We start from the raw sequence: 20,012 nt of genomic DNA on the forward strand, positions 1-20,012 counted from the left end.
GGAGAACAGAGCTTGGCAGCCAAGTTAACTTTCAACGTAAAAGTAAAGATGAGCAAATCCAGGAACCAGCGTGTCCCATGGGGCGGGCCCTCTGAGAGCAGCCTTTGCAGAGAGGCTGGATTGAGCCCGCAGAACCCAGCCAGGAAGGGTAATGGGGTCTTCCCAGCGGGTGGTAGCATTTGAGGTGGCTGTTGAAAGATGAGTCGGGATCAAAGGCACTCGGGTGAACTAGTGCAGGGATTGGCGGGCACAATGGTCGGGCAGCTCGAGGGGCAACTGCGAGGTTTTCTCGAACAATACGCGGAGGAGGGTTCTTTAAATCTGAGAAGCTTTCACAGTTGGTCAAGCCGTATAATCACCTGGCTGCCGGCCAAGAAAACCTGTGCGCACATGCTTGTCGGCCCACTGCGGGATTTAGTGAGGCGGCAAGCATCTATTGTGTGCCCATTGTGTACCACCGGCATCTGGGGAAGAACGGGGAGAAGAAAGCGGGCAGAAACCCAAATACTGTGGAAAATGGAGCATCTCGTGTTGAGTGTGGGGTGCAGTCATGGCTTCATGTGACTCGCCATGAGCAGAGACAGTGTAGCAATTGTTGTGGCAGCCAGCGTGGCTGTCCCCTGCCCAGTGCCCCTTGCCAGCCCACTCTGTGACCCCGTGGGTCTTACGGCTCCTTTGTATACAACATCTTGATTGTGGTCACATCTTCCTATTGCCTTGATATGGAATTATGGGCCTCCCAGCAAGGTAGCCAGAAGACACAGGGACATATAGTTTCTCTTTCCACTCTCTGCTTGCTTCAGCTTGCAAAGCTGCAAGGTCCTGGTGGCACTTCTGTCGAAAACAGCCATGTGAAAAAGGGGAGCTGGAATCAGGGTCACGAGACAACACTGTGAGAAGAGGCAAGCCAGCTTTTGACTTGACGTCTGGGAATGGTTTTTGTTGTTGAGATTTTGTTTTTACACTATTTTGGGTAATACTCTGCTCTGCTCTAGTCCTGGCTATTTCACTTCAAGCCATCCTACTGCCCCAAACTCTTCCGCTGCTTTTTGACAAACACAGACTTTTTTATCTCCTGCCATTACCTCAGACTACATCCTGCTTCATTCAGTTTACTGCCAGGTTTCTTGGGGGGAAGTTACGTCTACTTCCTGGCATCTATAGAATGACATATTGCCTCTATCATCATCATTAAGCAAAAAGTAGACCCAAGAAAAGGCCCGTCTATGCCTCTCTTCATGACTTTTATATGAAGAGCTGTACCAGGTAAATGTTCTCTGCTGGAGGTCACGAGAAGAGGTGGCCATCTAGGAGAGCATCCTACACTGAGCTAGAATTCAAAACCCAACGGGGCAGCCTCAGGATTGAACTGGAACTTCAGTTGTTATAAGTCCCAGCAGTAAGGTAAGGAAAATGGTTTGGATAGTGCTCCTTGGAGCACACGACAATTGGAGACAATTCCGTTTAAATGACTAAGTCCCCTAATTCTTACTACTGTTGGTAAACTCCTCCCATAACGGCTAAGGTCATAGAATATCCTACCGCAAGGTAAATTGGTCAGAGGTAGATAAAACAGCGGTTGAGAGCAGAATATGCTATGATGGATGCAGATTAAAGTAAAAAATGTTTTAATAATCTATAGATAGCTATCGTTAATTGCTGAAGAACTGGACTCAGTGTTCCAGGTCCTAAGGACACTCACAAACCTGAATGGCTTCCAGACTCACTGCACGCATCCCTGTTTGTCAGTGTTTTGTGCCCCGGCTAAGGAAAGAGGCAAGGGATCTGAGTCCAGAAAGTAGCAGCAGGAGCCAGCCAGGCCCCTCTCCCCTAAGGGAGTAGTTCTTCCAACCACTCTGTTGACTCCTGCAGATCTCTCCAAGGCAAAGCAACAGACGCAGCATCAAAGGAGGGGATCCTTAAGGCACCCCTTGGTAGGGAAACACCCTCTCCCATCTTCCAAGACGGAAAGGAAGGAAGGGGAAAGTTGCAGGGACAACCATCTGTTTCCTAAGTTGTTCAGCTGTCACTTCCACCACATCCTTAACCGTGGCCACCCTTGTCACCATGAACTTCTTTTGGCTGCCCCAGCCCATCTGCCTCCAAGGTTTAGCTCTCAAGAATTACCAGTTGCATCAATCAGAACTTGAGAGGCCATGGTTGCCAACTGACAAACACATGCATGCACAAGTCCATGCAGCATGCACAGATAGCATGAGTAATGACAGAGGGAAGGGTGGATAGCACAGTGTTCTTGGGCCGGCAAGAGAGCTCGGCGGGTAAAAGTACTAAATCTGGATGTCTGAGTTTGATCCCCAGATCTCACGACAGAAGGAGAGACCTGGTTCCCAAAGGTTGGTTATCCTCTATTCTCAACATGTACACACACACACACACACACACACACACACACACACACACACACACACACACCACACTTCATAGCACACTCCATACTTTATGACACATACACACACGCTCCGCAGAGAGACAGACAGACAATACTATCCTTATCCAATTAAGACGATTTCACTGATTTCTTTGCAGTAGAAGAGTTTGCTGATGGGAATGTTAAAGACCATCTGAGAGAAAGGAGATCCATGTGGAAACTGAGGATGTAAATGGATCTATGAGAGATTAAGTCATTTAGTATATGCTAAAACAAAACAAACGTAATAAACAGTGGGAATGTCACCAGGTGCTTAAGTTTCTTGGAGGCAGAGACCACATTTATGTTATTTCATTCTCTATGTATGTGAGTTTGTGTGTATTTTGGTACCTAGAAAAGTGCTTAATAGTTATTTTCTGATTGTATAGATTGTTGATACAGTTTTAATCTTGATGGCTTAATTCTTATATGTTAGCTTTATTTGGTTTATTTGATGTAGAATATTTTAATCTTATTCACTGGTCTATGGCTCACTATCTATCTATCTATCTATCTATCTATCTATCTATCTATTAACCTATCTATCCATCCATCTATCTATCATCTATTTATTTCTCTCTACCCATCCATCCCTATCTATCTATCTATCTATCATCCATCTATCTATCTATCTATCCATCCATCTATCTATCTCTCTATCCATCCCTATCTATCTATCTATCTATCTATCTATCTATCTATCTATCTACCTATCATCTATCATCTATCTACCTATATCCATCCATCCATCCATCCATCCATCCATCCATCCATTTATCTCTCTATCCATTCCTATCTATCATCTATCTATCTATCTATCTATCTATCTATCTATCTATCTATCATCTATCTATCTATCATCTATCATCTATCTACCTATATCCATCCATCCATCCATCCATCCATTTATCTCTCTATCCATTCCTATCTATCATCTATCTAGCTATCATCTATCTATCTATCTATCTATCTATCTATCTATCTATCTATCTATCTATCTATCTATCTATCATCTATTTATTTATAGACAATCTCTGTAGACCAGGTGGGCTTTGAGTTCTATATGTTTCCAAAGATGACCTTGAACTTTTTCAGAGTGTCTAGCTTCAGAGTGCTAAGATGTATACCCAAGACTTTATGCAGTGGAGGGAACTGAACCACGGGCTTTGAGCTTGCTAAGCAAGCGTGCTACCAATCAAGTTATAACACCTCCCTCAGTTTACTTGTTTTCTTCTAATTGTCCATCCACGTATGCCACTAAATTACTGGCGCTGGGAAATATCTTGGCTATTTGGTGCTTAGATCATCTTACTGTGACCTGTTTATTTCAAGAGAGCTGAATAGGTTTTTTTGGGGGGTTGGTTTGGTTTTGAGACAGGGTTTCCCTATGGAGCCCTGGCTGTGTAGACTAGGCTGGCCTTGAACTCACAGAGATCTGTCTGCCTTTGCCTCCTGAATGCTGGAATTAAAGGCGTGTGCCCCATGCTTGGCTTCTGAATACCATTTAAAAATGGCATCCTGCCCACTTCAGAAGCGGGCAGAGTTAAATGGCCACATCTCAGCCTATGAGAGCAGGGCCCACACATTTGTTCCAGCCCAGCCAACTTGGGTTTACTGCGTCTCCATGTTTGATCCTGGCCCTCATATTGGAGGTCCCACCCTCACCCCTCCCCCGTCTTAGCTCGGCTGCGTTTCCTCCATTCCGTCTTCCTAAGTGACCTCACACATTTGGTGGCTTTAAGCACTACGTTTGCTACATCTCTCCAGCCTTCATCTGCCTCAGAGACTGTGCGTGTCCCTTCTGGACATTTTTATCTTTCAGGGGAAACAAAGAAAATGGTTTAGTAAGTCTAAAATGAAGCTTCTGGTGTTGGTGTCTCTTGCTACTGTACACAACAGTTCCGTTCCTGACCTGTCCTGGCAGGGCATGTTGTACCAGGCAGGCTATAAGCAATCACTTGACTGCTCAACCCAAGTGCTGTTTGAGGTACCAACCCCCTGGCTTAGTCCACTTCCGACTCATGAGAAGTCACACTCATGGGCACTCCTTTGCTTGACAGGAAGCCTTGTCTTTGTGGACTTGCCTCCAGTTCCACCTGAGTCCTCCAATCTGAACCAAAATCGTCTTCTGTCAGGGATTACTCTAGGTCCTTGAAGACGAAATTTCTCTATTGAAGCAATCCTACCTCCCAAACCAGGAAAACTGTGCTGCCCATTCTCTCTGACTTAGTCAGTGGGTGGTAGCCCATTGTACTTGGAACACTTGGAAAAGTGTCACGGTGACATCCCCCTGCACGCAGTGTCTCCTCTGTTCCTGTCCAAGGTCTCTCTCCACCCTTCCCTATTGGCAGGCTCATGTTGTGGAACACAGACTGTATGCTGTCTTTCTCACTGTTTCTGTCATGTCCCAGAAATGGTTGCCACTATGAAATAAAATAAAATAGAATATAAATGTAAAATTTATATTATGTTAATACTAGTTATATAGCAATACAATTATATACTAATATAAAATTTATATATTATATTCAATTATATTGTGTATATTTTCCCCCTGCCAACAACATTTCCTGTTTATTCTGTTTTGGTCTTGTCAAAGTACAAGACATCTATGTGTCATCTATATCTATCTATATCTATATATGTTTGTGTATATACATATATACACATATATATGTGTATGTATCTTAGAATGTGACATATATAATATATGTCACACATATATGTACATATATACATATACATACCCATCACTGAAAAGTAATAACTGTTCACCTTTTCCCTTTTCCCTAGAGTTTTACATTAAAAAGGAAAATTTCAGTTCTCTGTTGCACCCTACTTTCCTTCTTCATCTTGTGTGCAACTGACATTGTGGGCTGCTTGCCCCCCATTTATTTCTCCCTTCCTTATTTTTAACACATCCTTGACTTTGTTCAATCATTCCTACTCCTGCTCCCACCTCTATGGCACTGGCAAATACCAAGTACAGCTTAATGGTGGCCAGTGAGGAATGAGAGAGTTAGAGGCTGGTTTCTGTGGGGCTCCACACAGCCAGGAACCCACACTTTCTTGTAGAGGTCCCTTCCTTCCTCCCTGCCCTTGGAAGTTTGTCTTTAAAGACCTGGGTTGGGCTGGGACAAGCAGGCTATCTGGACATCTAATCCAATGCCAGAGGCACGTACTAACTGGTAACCTTGTTCTGCCTTTACTCTCTGCCAGGTGCTTATCTCCCATAGCTGCTTACTCTTGACTGAAACAACCCCAACACTAGCCAGAAGGAAGCCAGACTTCATACATGCCTCCATGCGTCTTCTCCTAAACAACAAAGAAAAGAATGATTTTTTCCTGCTGTTGTTAATTATCTCTTTGGCTAATGTCTTATTCTACCATGGTTTTTTTTTTTTTTTTAAACCACAGTTGGCTGTGTGTCTAAAGCCAACATTATGAAAGTCTTACCCAGGGACGAGCCTCCGTTTGGATATGGCGTGTCTGGGATGATCTCTTGGACTGATTTCACCGTTTCTCTTTTCTGCTTGTAGGTCCCGGCATGTTTACATTCTTGACATCTGTTACCGCAGCCATCAGCGGCCTCCTGGTGGGTTATGAACTTGGGCTCATCTCTGGGGCTCTTCTGCAGATCAGAACACTCTTAGCCCTGACCTGCCATGAGCAGGAAATGGTTGTGAGCTCCCTCCTCATCGGGGCATTCCTCGCCTCTCTCACCGGAGGCGTGCTGATAGACAGGTACGGAAGAAGGCTCACCATCATCCTGTCATCCTGTCTCCTAGGACTCGGAAGCTTAGTCTTAATTCTGAGCTTGTCCTACACACTTCTTATCACGGGACGTGTTGCTATAGGGGTTTCCATCTCCCTGTCTTCCATTGCCACGTGTGTGTACATTGCAGAGATTGCCCCCCAACACAGAAGAGGACTTCTTGTGTCGCTGAACGAGCTGATGATTGTCACCGGTATCCTCTTTGCCTATATTTCAAATTACGCATTCGCCAACATCTCCAACGGTTGGAAGTACATGTTTGGCCTCGTGATTCCCCTGGGTGTTCTGCAAGCAATTGCTATGTACTTTCTTCCTCCAAGTCCTCGTTTCCTGGTGATGAAAGGACAAGAGGAGGCTGCGGGCAAAGTCCTCAGGAAGCTAAGAGTGATCTCAGACACTGCTGAAGAACTCACGTTGATCAAATCTTCCTTGAAAGATGAGTATCAGTATAGTTTTTGGGATCTGTTTCGCTCCAAGGACAACATGAGGACCAGAATCCTGATAGGTCTGACACTGGTATTTTTTGTCCAAACCACTGGCCAACCAAACATACTATTCTACGCATCGACTGTCTTGAAGTCTGTTGGCTTCCAGAGCAACGAGGCAGCCAGCCTTGCCTCCACTGGGGTTGGCGTGGTCAAGGTGGTTAGCACCATCCCAGCAACCCTCCTTGTGGACCACGTTGGCAGCAAAACCTTCCTCTGCATTGGCTCCTCTGTGATGGCTGCTTCACTGTTGACCATGGGCATTGTGAATCTCAACATCAACATGAACTTCACCAACATCTGCAGAAGCCATAGTCCTCTTAACCAGTCCCTGGAGGAGTTGGTGTTCTATGCAACAGGAAACCTGTCCGTTAGCAACAGCAGTCTCGGGGAGCACCTTAAAAGAGTCACTCCCTACAGCAAGGGCTCGTTCATTCCCCTGGGGAATGGCATGGAGCCCAAAGGGGAGATGGCCTTCACATCTTTACCAAATGCTGGACTGAGCCGAACTGACCGCCAGGGAGTCACGGACCCTGTAGTCCCAGCTGTTTACAAATGGCTGTCCCTGGCCAGCTTGCTTGTTTACGTGGCTGCGTTTTCAATTGGTCTGGGACCCAGTAAGTACCTCACTTCTTATTCTCTTGCTCTATCACTTCCGATTGTTCTGTACTGCCTGCCATCAGTTCGAACAATCTAGAGTCAGGCACAGCCTTGTTAGATGCAAGTACAAGAAGCAAAATGAGCAAACTGGTGGACACCCGATGTTCTGCAAAGGTGGGAAATGTGCCTGTTGTGTACTTGCTTCCAGGAAGCACAAAACCTGTGTTGGTCTACAGGATCAGCTACTCATCTGCACCACATGAGCACACTTTAGCACAATTGACCAGGAGTGAATCAGATCTGGAAAGGGAGTCATTGCTCAATGGCATTAGATTGTTGTAGGAATGCAGCTTTATTGAGGTTGCATTGCATTCTGTGAATTTCTTTATGGATGGGAGGGGAACAAAGGAAGTGCTTAGATTTTGTTAATGATTGGCGCATTCTACTAATACCGAGCATGGGAGTGTGAGGGGGGCAGAATTCTCTCTTATTTCTTACTTGAGTAAATTTTATTTACTAGAGCAGCTTCCTGGGGGAATGTCACACTCTACCATTAAATGGGAAGATGACTGTGTGGTTGGTTCCACCCAACACAACCCAAGTTTGGCGACCTGCTGGCATCTACCTGCAAGGCTCTTTCACTTTCTAGACTTGGTCTGTTCAAACACAGACAGACTCGCTGAGATGCTCTGTCTTTGTTCTGCAGTCTTTTGACTCCTGAGATGCCTCCACCATTTATGGGAAGGCTGTGGAGGACCTCTTGTACATGTCACTAGGGGGAATGCTTAAAGTCAAGGATAACCCTCCCATCTCAGATCCTGTTGCCCTCCGATTCCCGTCTCTGTCCTTGCCTCCCCCCTTCCTCCTCCATCTTTCCACCCTTCTTCAATCCCTCCATTTAGAGTCGTCTATAAGAATCGAAGTGACAAATTTTCTCTAATAAAGGCTGGTCTCTTTCTGACTGTCAATCAGCTGGGTTGACCTGTCGGATCTCAGTTAATCGATGCCCTTGAACATGCTGCTATAGCCTCTCCTGCCCTAATTCTACTACCTCCTCATTGCTTAAATTTTACACTTCTAAAATATCAGTTTCTAAATACTGACCCCCCCCCACACACACCCAAATTCCAGACAGGAAGGGATCTGGTGGATCTTGCACAGTGCTCACTCACCCAAGGCAATCTAGGGCTAAGCAACTATAACTCGGTTGGGTAGTCAGAGGAGGCAATCTTCTGACACCATGGGTGGGTAGATTTCCCATATAGGCTGTGAAGGGGCAGCTAGAGTAACTATTACTACACCCTAGCCTCTGGTTGGTCTGTCTCAGCTTTGATCCTGTTCATTAAGATGTTAACATGGAAAGCTGTTCACCCATGATGCACTTATGTGGCCGCTCTGGTTTTTTGAACTAATGACATTTGGTGAAGCATTAGTGTTATCATATACAAAGGAACAACTTGACACTCTCTATTAAACTTTGTTATATATGCAGTACAGTGAGACTTGCTCATCTGATAAACTTTGCATGGTAGTTACCCATCTGCTGGCTTCCTTTGCCAGAATCTTTTATCTCCCCTGTGTTCATGGTGAAACTAATGATGTTTCTTTTATATAGCTACTTTTGATCCAATCCTCTGAAACCTCAAGGGTTACCTTAGTATCTTAGAAAAAGCATACAATAGGTGTGCCCTCTTGGTTTTAAAATTGAGACTCTCTTCAGTTGGAAGAGTTGACATTATATGGGGGTATACATCAGAAGAGAGCCATTGACCTTGAACTTTTAGGACCAAGCTACATAGGGAGCAGAGGAAGTCCCAGGTGAGTGAAGTCCTATGAATGTGTACTTTGATATAAGCAAGGCCTGTCTAGGGCTCAGACACCAATATCCCATGGTAAACTGGCAAAGTCATTACCCATATGGGCCAGACAATGCTTCCCTCAGAAGTTCAGATATGAGTGTTTATGAACTTGATGGGTGTGTTCAATGCCTAGCAACCACAGTTTTCTTCTCCCAGGTGTTTACAGCCTGAGTCTGCTTGCCTGCAGAGATTCTCTACCGAGATGAGCTAATCCCACCCATGCCCTGCATGCAGTAAATATTCGAGGTTCCAGGTTGCCAATGATTAGAGAACCCCTGCTTCTGCTCTGGTCACAGTTTCATTGCACATGTTTCTGTGTGTCTGTCTTTTCGTCATTTCCCTAGCCAGGGTTCAGGGACCCAAGCTGCTTAGGACACCTACAAACCTATCCACCACTGGAGTCTTTTAACGTCACATCACCCTTCTCTCTTTCAATTCTGGTTCATCTTGAATACAGCACATTTTCTACTCTAGCTCATCACTTCCTATCTCAGTGCAATAGAACAGACTTCCCCTCTGTGAAGAATCCAGATCGATTTTGGAAACAATCAGTGGGTTCATGGCTTCTGCTCCCTTAAAAGGTACCCTGCTCTGCTTTTTAAATGTATCTTAAACTTAGTGTTGAGTATTGGTATGAAGGACCAGCCAGTCCAGAAGCTCATGTCCTCAGCCGGTGGGTCCAGTTTCCTGTTGGTCTGGATAGTAAACTTTAATGAATTAGAGAACTTTCTGTCACTGCGATAGTCGTTTTGCCTTCTGGTGTCTAAGCTTCAGTTTATGATCACCACCTCCCTTTTGCCTTTGAGCCAGCCAGCCAGGCAGAGACAGAGAGAGACACAGAGAGACAGAAAATAATGATTTTTAAAACCTTTGATATACATGTCCTTGGATAACTGAACTTAATGAAATATTGAATATGTGCATCAGTTAGAATTCAGGTTCAGCTGATATAACGAAGACCAAAATAACGAAAGATTAAGCCCACCAGACATTTTTCTTTTTTCACTCTCCATTTGGAGCTCTTTAGTTCCGTGTACTGTGGCGATGCTGGTGGGAGCCCGTAGCTTCCCCCATTTGGGGCTGCTTACCTACATCAGGCTGCACTTCGACATGGACTTCTCCTTTGCCACGCTGACTGTCTAAACACTAAACTACATTTCTCAGTATTGTCACTCTTTAGTAGTAGCTAGTGACCCTTTTAGAGTAAACACAATGTGCACAGTTGAGAAGGGCCCCGGTCGTCTGTGGCCATGAGGGTGACTGCACTCAGGCAGGATTACTCTGGGTGATGATCAGACAGAAGTTCTTTTTATTTATTTTTGACACCTCACCACTGTGCATGGGTGTGTGTGCGTGCATGCATGCATGTGTCTATGTGTTTATGTGTGTGGGTGTGTGGTATGTGTATGCAAGCATGTATGCGAGTGTGCTTGTGTGCTGGACCATGTATGCCACAGCATTCATGTAGAGGTCAGAGGCCATCCTTGGATAGCCATCGTTACCATCTTTGTTTGCACCAGAATCTTTATTATTATTTTTTTTTTCCGAGCTGAGGACCGAACCCAGGGCCTTGTGCTTGCTAGGCAAGCGCTCTACCACTGAGCTAAATCCCCAACCCCCAGAATCTTTATTATTAAAGGCCTCTGATGCATGAGCATCTGGGGATTCTTGTTGGATGCCTCCTCCTTGGATCTCACTGCATGAACTATGAGATTGTAGGTGCTCTGCCCACTGAGCCATCTCCACAGCCCGTAATGGATTTCTTAGAGAGGTCAGACATGACAACGGGGAGAAGCTAAGGAAGCAAAGGTCAGTAAGAGGAACAGGAAAAGACTTAGTAATCTTTGGAGATTACTAAGCTATGGAGAGAAGCTGGTAGAGACATGTGGAAGGCTGTGGTCTGTTTATTTAATCATGGCCTGGAATCTCTGCAGAGTGGAAAAGAAACTTATACCAGAGAAGGCAGAGAGCAAAGCCAACTGAACTTGCCATAGCAAACCAGGAGTGCGTGGGAAGAAACTTACGCCTGCTCCCATGTCTTCCTGTCAGGTCTGAGGACGCTGGCCATCTGCAGAGAAATGGCTGGCCTTGGGGAAGTTCTAAAAATAGATCTGGCCAAATTTTGTGTTCCCTGCTACCTATAAGGGGACCCAGTGGTCAACGGCACAGTGTCTAAGCCACGGTGATGTCGAGATCCTGGGCTGGGGTCCCAATTCATGTCCCCAATTTTCCTGTGAGGTGAGGTTGCCACCTCTGCAGCTCCTGGGGGTTGATGTTTGGGGCTTTTTTTTTTTTTCTTAGTTCAGTCAGTGACCAAAGACTTGATCTGTTCCTCAAAAGTGGATCCTGTATTTGTCGTATCTTTCCTATTTCTGCCAGCCTAGGCTAGGATAACATAGAGCTAGACTATCTCTGTTATACCTATACCAAGAGAAAGCCTCCCAATAATTCAGTTATGGGCCTTGTTCATCCCCATCTACCTTCCTTGAATGCCGGCCTTATATCGTATCAGAGAAATCGACCAATTTCTGAGATGAAGAGAAGATGGTAGGTGGCTTTTTTTTTTTTTCATGGAAAGGAACTATGCTGCCAAGGATCCTGAGGTCACATGGGTTGAGGTCTGTAGACCCAGACTTAGATTCCTTTAGCTGATCCCACACTCTCTACCATTATAGCCATCCCAGCCCTAAAGCCTCAGCTTCTCAGGGCCTTCCGTCACGTCCCTGAAGGGTATCAGTGCATCTGTGTATAAGGGTCTAGCTACACTAGAGGCTATAGCGTGCCCTGAAGCCGACATTCATGTAGAGGTACAATGAAACTCTGCGCGGTATGCGCTGTAAGTATTAGCACAAGCATGGTGAGGCAATACCTCATCCCTTAGGGCTTCTTCATTTCCCACCCCTCCCTACCCCAGCCCATAAACACAGAACACACCTAGCCTCTTCCCCCTCTTCTTAATCCCAACCCTTCCTACCTCTGAGGCTTCATGAAAATTTCCTCTATGCATCCACTCAAGTTCCTTAAAGGCCTCTGTTTGTATGAGCCGTTAATGTATGTCAAATGTTAGAATAACTCAGTCTGGGATTTAAAGAGACTGGGTTGAAAACCAGAAACCCTGGGTTCTAATCCCAGCTCTTTCATTTACTGGCTACGTGACCAACACACTGTGTGCGTTCTCAGTTGTTCTTTTCCCTATGGAATGGGCAGAGCTGGGCAGAAGAGGCGTATGCCAGCTGAGCCAGTAGTGCTTTGGATGCCACCAAGCAGAGTGTCACAGCGAATGACCGTGCAGCTCCATGTTTGAGTGACAGCCTGTATGGCTTCCGTTCATTCCCTTTGGAGCACGATTACTAGATCGTGCGTTCTTGTGTTTCGTTCTCTCTGTTCTCTTTTTTTTTTTTTCTTTACATGATCACCTTATAATTCTGCTTATAAACCATGCCAGGCTACATTCAGATTGTGAAGGGAGCTGGGGAAAGACTTTTAAGCCAAGGGAGGAGCTCAGAGTCAGCTCAGAGTGGGCAGGCAAAGGGCTCAGTAACTTCGGAGGCTACCCAGCCAAAGCGAGCCTGCTTGCTGCCACACACCAGCGTGAGGCTTTCTGTAGAGCAATACGTCACTTGGGTACGACTTTTAAAAATTGGTCTGTTTTTGCCTATAAGAAAAGAAGCCGGGAGACAGCCATGTTTAGAACCGTCTGGCGGGAGGCAGTCAGGGCGTGCCTTTGTTAAATCCTAAATATCTGGACACAGAGTTCTGAAAGCCATCCTGGATTTTCTTGGACAACTTGGCTGCTGCTGCTGCTGCTGCTGCTGCTGCTGCTTCTGCTTCTGCTTCTTCTTCTTCTTCTTCTTCTTCTTCTTCTTCTTCTTCTTCTTCTTCTTCTTCTTCTTCTTCTTCTTCTTCTTCTTCTTCTTCTTCTTCTTCTTCTTCCTCCTCCTCCTCCTCCTCCTCCTCCTCCTCCTCCTCCTCCTCCTCCTCCTCCTCCTCCTCCTCCTCCTCCTCCTCCTCCTCCTCCTCCTCCTCCTCCTCCTCTTCTTCTTCTTCTTCTTCTTCTTTTTTTTTTTTTGCCACAATGTGGAGGAGCAAATCTCTTTCAGAACTTCTAGGTCCATGGTGTTGCCGCTGGGTGAGGAAGCTGAGGACTGAAAGCACTTGGGGTGTGGGAGCGAATTAGCCCTCTCATCCCATGGTGTCTAACTTAGAACGGCTCCTCCAGCGTCTGGCTTGGGTGTCCACGTGAGACTGCATCATGCTGTGAGGGAGGCCAGGATCTGAATCAACCCTCCTGACATGAACAGTCGCCTCTCTCCAGGGCTTCGGGACAGAGATTTTCCTAGTGTTTTTGGGACGGTCTAAAGAAACTACCCTTTGTTTATTTTTGCAAAGAGCCAGTCACTCGTGTCTATATTTGTGCCGTGATTTCTTTTTCTCCCCTCATGAAAACATGCCATGGGGGATTCCATTTCAATACTCAGAATCATATCGTAGGGCCTTGGCATAAACTGCAAGAACCAGTTAGAGCTTTAAAAATGTTATTAGGAGCGAGCCTTTCATACCAGATTTTAAGTGCATTATAAAACTTATTAGCCTGGTGTGATTATTGCTCAACTATGGAGGTTAGAGAGTTTATTGCTTGTAAAACAAACAAATCCTTTGTGTAAGTAGAGGCATAAAGGGGAAAGTACTTGTTGTTCTAAAGCAACATTGAGAGGGAGATTAAGCCACCCTTATTAAATCTTCTTAAGTGTGAGTTGGCTTAGGGCGGCATTCTTTAATTCTATTAGATCATAGTGTGGCTTTCTTCTGCCAGGAAAGTGTTTCTATTCTTAGGTTAAAGTGTATGCCCCAGTCATCTCACTCTTGGCTCCTCCAGTTTTCTAGCTGTGAAATAACAAGGTGGCTTTAGGATGTAGAATCTCGGAGGAGGAGACCTCATGTGGCATCGAGTAATGTTATATACTTCCTTGTGTCTACTTAAAATGGGATTCTAAGGAGTGCACTGGCTTCAGCCACCTGCTGAGGGGTTCACAGGACTTAAGAGAAGAAGAACCCTTGTTCACGTCTGTGAAACCAATAGTAAGTTATTGTATGGAATTAAATGGGGACATGAACCCCACTGCCATTATTCACGACACTTATTAAATGATCACTTTTTCGCTCCTTGTCCTCCTACATCGGTTCAAAACCTTACCCTGAGTCTCCAGTGCATGTTCAAGGTGGTCTTGTCCACTTCAGCTCCTTTTAATGATTGAGATTTTTTTTTAGCACATAAACACAGATTCCTGATATTATGAGAACATCTACTTACTCCACAAGAGAAGAACAGCCAAGACTCAGAGCCCGTTCTCATTATGTCATGAGTTCATCTGAGGTAACATTTGTGGAGAAATTCGGTTCTGCCTACAATACCACTGTAACTTAGAAACAAATGTGTGGTCTTCCTTCCTTCCTTCCTTCCTTTCTTCTTCCCTTCCTTCCTTCCTTCTTCCCTTCCTTTCTTCCTTCCCTCCTTCCTTCCTTCCCTCCTTCCTTCCTTCCTTCCTTCCTTCCTCTCTCTCTCTTTCTTTCTTCCTTTCTTTCTTTCTTTCTTTCTTTCTTTCTTTCTTTCTTTCTTTCTTTCTTTCTTTCTTTCTTTCTTCTTTCCTTCCTCCCTTCCTTTCTCTTCCTTCCTTCCTTCCTTTCTTTTTTCTTTCTTTTTTCCTTTTTTGAGGACATCTTTGCTCGTATGTATTTAACAACATAAATCACCATATGATGATATATAGTCAACAATCAGCATGACATATATAACAATAATGCATCATTTTCAGGCCATACCTCATCTATGTCACAGCGATTGGCTCCCAATCCTACATGGGTTTGGATCTCCTATAATCATATCTCTTATACACTCGGTCCATACTCTATCATAGCTATTGTTTTCTTCTTAACAACCTATTCCCCTGGATTTTCTCTAGTAAAGTCACCTGTCAAGGTTTCTGACACATTTCACTCCTGTTCATTGTAGAGTGTCATACAAGAGCCTTGTGTGACTACTCTTGTCTTGGTTCTCTAATCCGAAAATCCTTACGTCTGTAAATAAATTATCCCTTCTCTCATTCATAAATTCCTTCTTGCCAGGAGCAGATGTAAGGGATTTTTCTCCAGGTCATGTATTAAGTTAGGTTGTGAGCCTTAGACTATGTTTGTTTCACGTAATCAAGTAGAACATCAAGCCCAAAACCAAATGACAGGTGACACCGAATGACCGTGACACTAGAGAATCTCTTCCTATATTGTCTACCCACCATGGAGCCGATATTGGCAGGCAAGGAATCGAAGACTGAGGCAGAACGTGGTGGAAACTTCATCTGTCCCCAGGGCATTGTGGCCCAGACATTCAGATGTGGATGGGAGAGACCACGACAGGGTGATCAGGGAAGAGCAGTGTTCTGTTTAGATGGAGGCAAGAATAGCAAAGAGAATAAAGAGGGCCAAAAGGAAGGGTGCCCTTGGGGAAGGGCTCTTCAGGTAGGGAGGTATGAGGTGGGGGTGGGGGTCGGTTCTGTGCCTGTGAAATTGGGGCAAGTCTTGTGCAAAGAAGGTAGTGTGACTATCTGGAAGGAGGGGAGTTTTAAGTAGGGATAAATGGTGGCAGACCAAGTGTCCCTGAGGATAGACATGAGCAGGAGAGATTAGAGAGTGTCAGAAAAGCTCAATGAGTCTGCCTGACACAGTGCTAGGATTCGGATGGGATTTTTGCCTGAGACTTCCTGGCTTCAATCTCAGCTCCATAGTGTAGCAGTTTGGACAAGTAAGTTCATCTCTTGACATTCTCAGTTTGCTAACCCGGACAGTGGGCCTGTAGTGTCTACCTCAGTGTAATAGCAAAGGGAAAAGAAGCAATCTGGACAAGTCCTTTGTTTAGTCTCTGGTGCACAAGGTGGACTTGGGCAAATGGTATCAATTCTGGTCATGGTCTAGACATGAGGCGTTCAGATACTGCCAGCACTGATGTCCCCAAGGACACCCCATGGCTCGCTCTTGTTGTATGACATCACTGGCAGCTTCGTTGACCACTGAATTTCAGTTGGATGGCCACTGTGGAAATGGACCTGGAGCACTGGGAAGTGTGGTTCCGTCCTGGATCACCTGTAGTCAAGGCTTCCTAGAAATCCATGCAGTTGATTCAGACTCTCCATGTTTGCAGCCAGCCAAGCCCTGGGCTGTGGGACTGACTGATACACCCTTGTTCCCTGTTGTTGAGAGTCAGCCCTGGCATCGAGGAAGGGCAGTGTGGGGGACGGCTGCTCACATGGAGCCCCCACGCACTGTGTCAAAATTTCCACCTCACTAATTGTGCTCAGCCGAGGGTAAAGGCAACTGATGCCTACGGAAGGTTACGTTCGAAATCACTCTTAGGGTGTCAGACAAAATGCCGATTTCCAAGTTTTTCCTTTCTGTTCTTCAAGTATGAGACCTAGTTTCCCTTTTAAAAAGAGATCTGAGTTTAGCAGTATCATGGATGACTCATTCTGACTTTAACTCTTTTTAATTAATGGTTTATTTTATTTCCATTTTCACTTTATAAAATTCTCTCTCTCTCTCTCTCTCTCTCTCTCTCTGTGTGTGTGTGTGTGTGTGTGTGTGTGTGTGTGTGTTGGGGGTAATAGCACATGTATGCACATTCAGAGATCAGAAGACAACTTTTGGAAGTCAGTTTTCTCTTTTTCCCATGTGTGGGTCCTGGGGATACCCCTTTACTCACTGAGCCATCCTTCCTTTTACTTTCATTGTACCTGTACATGGATGATTTAATGTGGCATTTGTAATTTAACACTCTCCATTTATCTATCTGTCCGTCTGTCTGTATCTATCTATCTATCTATCTATCTATCTATCTATCTATCTATCTATCTATCTATCTGACTGTCTGTCTATCTATCTATCTATCTATCTATCTATCTATCTATCTATCTATCTATCTATCTATCTATCTATCTATCCACTTTTGAGACTGGCTCTTACGTTGTAGCTTAGGCTAGCCCCAAATACATACCCTCCTGCCTCGGCTGCCCTCGCTGCTCAGATTAAAGGCATGGGCTGCTGTGCCCAGCTAAATCAAATAGGACGCAACTCCTCTGTAATTTTTTTTCTAAGAGAATTCTATGACAGTCTAAACCTGGGGCTTGGAAAAGTTATTATTGTTTTCCTTTTTTTGTTTCCCTGATTAGTATTAATGCTTGTAGACATATTTTCATGAATTATCTTAGCCTTAAAATTCCACTGGATTCCTCTGGTGTGAATGGACAAGTAGAGTTAATAACTGTAATGGGAGACATACCCTGGCCACAAGTAATTACGGTGTCAGTAACTGGAAAGGAGCCACGGTTTTCCCCACTTGCAAGCTAACAGGCTAGACTCCTTAGTCAGAACACAAAGCCATTTTATTACTCAGAACACTGGGGATATCGGCACGTATGGTAGATATCCAAACTCCATAGATCAATGGGATTATTTATAAAATTTCTGCACAGATGTTGGGTCACCTGGGAGAGAAACCCAAAACTTGGAAAATCCAAGTCTTGGGTGATACAGACAACAAAACAACCCGTTTCCTTTCCTGGAGGCGTTACAATTACTCAACAATAATCAAAGCTGCCCCTTCCTTCAGAGGAGATAATTTACTTGTGTGGTATGCCATTGGCACCTTTAGTGGGTCCGCAGCAAAGATCTGTCAGAGTTGCTGCTCCTGGACAAGAAGTAATGCCAGACACACATAGAAAACCCTTCAGCTTACATGTCTGTCTGTAAACTCCCATGCCCCTTCTCCTGTTTCTCCTGGGACAGTGTTTGAGAGCTTCCAGCCTAGCCTGGCTTTGCTTCACCTCGCAGAGCTGACGCAGCCCTTTGGAGGACGGGGAGCAGCTGGGAGCAGCAGGCCTCTGCCATAACATTTCAATGTAGAGGTTGTATCCAGACAGCTCCGGCTCTCCAAACCCCACTGCTCACGAGGTGCTTACATAGCCACGACTTCTGACAATTCCAGGCATGCGAACAGCAGGTTCTAATTTGGAAGTTCACTTCGCTGCCTCATGCCAAACCCATGCTGGGTTCAAGACAAAGGCTGACATTCCAGAAGTACATCTTGTGTTTCACAAGAGGTCTCGGTCAGCTTAGCATTTCCTCCTGGGCCCCAGGCCCCCAGTGTTCAGAACCATCAACCTCAAAGACTTTCCAAGTGTGCACTTCCCTCCTACAAACATAAAGATAGGGACACATTACACAAACTATCTTTTAAACGGTAAAATTTGAACATCAAATGTGGACATTATAAAACAATATTCACGTAGCAGAAGCGTTAAGTGTTGACTCCCTTTAATATCTTCAAAACAGTTTTTTTTTCCTTTCAGATCTGACCCACATCTGCACAGTTCCCTCTGTTCTCTCCTCCTCAGTTAGCTGGGTTAATCTGACTGAGTGAGTTATTTCACCCTCCAGGGTTATTTTCAAGGAGTGTCACACTTGCATAGTTGTCCACTAACTTTGTGTTCAGGCACAGAGGCAAACTTAAAAGAAACTCGGGCACCGGGCTAATGAAGTCCTTCTTCCTCTTAGAGTTAAAGATGCAGTCGTGATATTGAAGGAAGCACAGAGTTCTTCGCTGCACAGGAGGCAGAGCTAAACACGTGGAGGAATGGCACCATCCGTTCTGTGACCGCTCACACAAACCGTGTTTAGCTTCCAGTTAGCACCCTCATTACAATCTTCTATTCTGGAACACTGTAAATCCTGGACATCAGACATTAAAGAAGCACATCGAGGTTTTAACATGATCTTAATAGGCACAGACATTGGTTATTTAGGTGTTTTTCAGAACACATTAAGAGTTGTACCAAGGAGCGTTTGGAGCAATAAAAACCACAGTAGTTTCCTAAATATAGCCTCAGTCATGAAGGAGGCAGAGTATAGAATGTTATGTCTGTATACAACAGTACTTCAACACCGTGGCACTCAAACTCAGACCGGAAAAGAGAAATTCCTTGCCCATCATTGCTCTTATGTTTGCTTGCCTGTGTGGAGTGCCACTTCTGTCTTACCAGGATATGTATATACATTAGACTCTACAAAGGTCCTCCGAGATACTATAGAGGAAGTCGCTTTCCAAAGATTCATCTTTGAGAAACACAGCAACAACACAGTCCTCTATTGGTTGTTCTCTCTAAGCAGATACAGCGGCACATGTCTGCAATCCGACTACTTGGAAAGTGGAGGTAGGAGGAGCAGGGGTGCAGGATCATCTACATGAGACTCTATCTCAAAAATAAGAAGCATACAATAGGGCCCAAGAGATGGCTCAGTGCATAGGAAGGCTCGTTCTGTCAACACACAGACCTGGGTTCGAATCCCCAGCATCCATGCCAAAAGCCGAGTATGGCTGAATGCATTGGTCCCTGTAACATCAGCTGTGGTGAGCAGAGACAGACCCTGAGAGCTTTCAAGCCAGCCAGTCTAGATGGTTCTCTCTGAAGAGATGGTGTGTCCAGGCGATTGAGTATAGAAAAAGACAGCCAACACTGTGCTCTGACTTCCATTTGTGTACATATGCGTGGTGCACCCAATAACATTCATACACCACTAACACAGCACATGCCATGCAGAGTGGACGGTAAATTTAAATTGCCCCTTCCTGTCTCTTCAGTTGTATATAGACTCGATTTAAAGGAAAGCTCATGTGTTACTTTATGAGTAGTGTTATTATACATACAGTGAATCACAAAGGCTGAAGAACACGGATAAGAAAAATTAATGTAGGTGTTGAGAAATGACTCACAACTGAGATAATAGTCCTTTCTTCTCCGATGATTTCCTTTCAACCAAAA

At 44.9% G+C, this 20,012-nt stretch overlaps 1 protein-coding gene across 1 annotated transcript in view; it reads left to right on the top strand.

Moving 5' to 3' along the window:
- Nucleotides 1–20,012, top strand: part of Slc2a12 (solute carrier family 2 member 12) — a 54,072-nt gene that overhangs the window by 12,564 nt on the left and 21,496 nt on the right. The window contains exon 2 of the mRNA XM_032894883.1: nucleotides 5,968–7,305. Coding sequence (XP_032750774.1) covers nucleotides 5,968–7,305 — 1,338 coding nt within the window. The remainder of the gene's footprint in view (nucleotides 1–5,967; nucleotides 7,306–20,012) is intronic.

Source organism: Rattus rattus, chromosome 2 (assembly GCF_011064425.1).
Source record: "Rattus rattus isolate New Zealand chromosome 2, Rrattus_CSIRO_v1, whole genome shotgun sequence".
Taxonomy (NCBI): domain Eukaryota; kingdom Metazoa; phylum Chordata; class Mammalia; order Rodentia; family Muridae; genus Rattus; species Rattus rattus.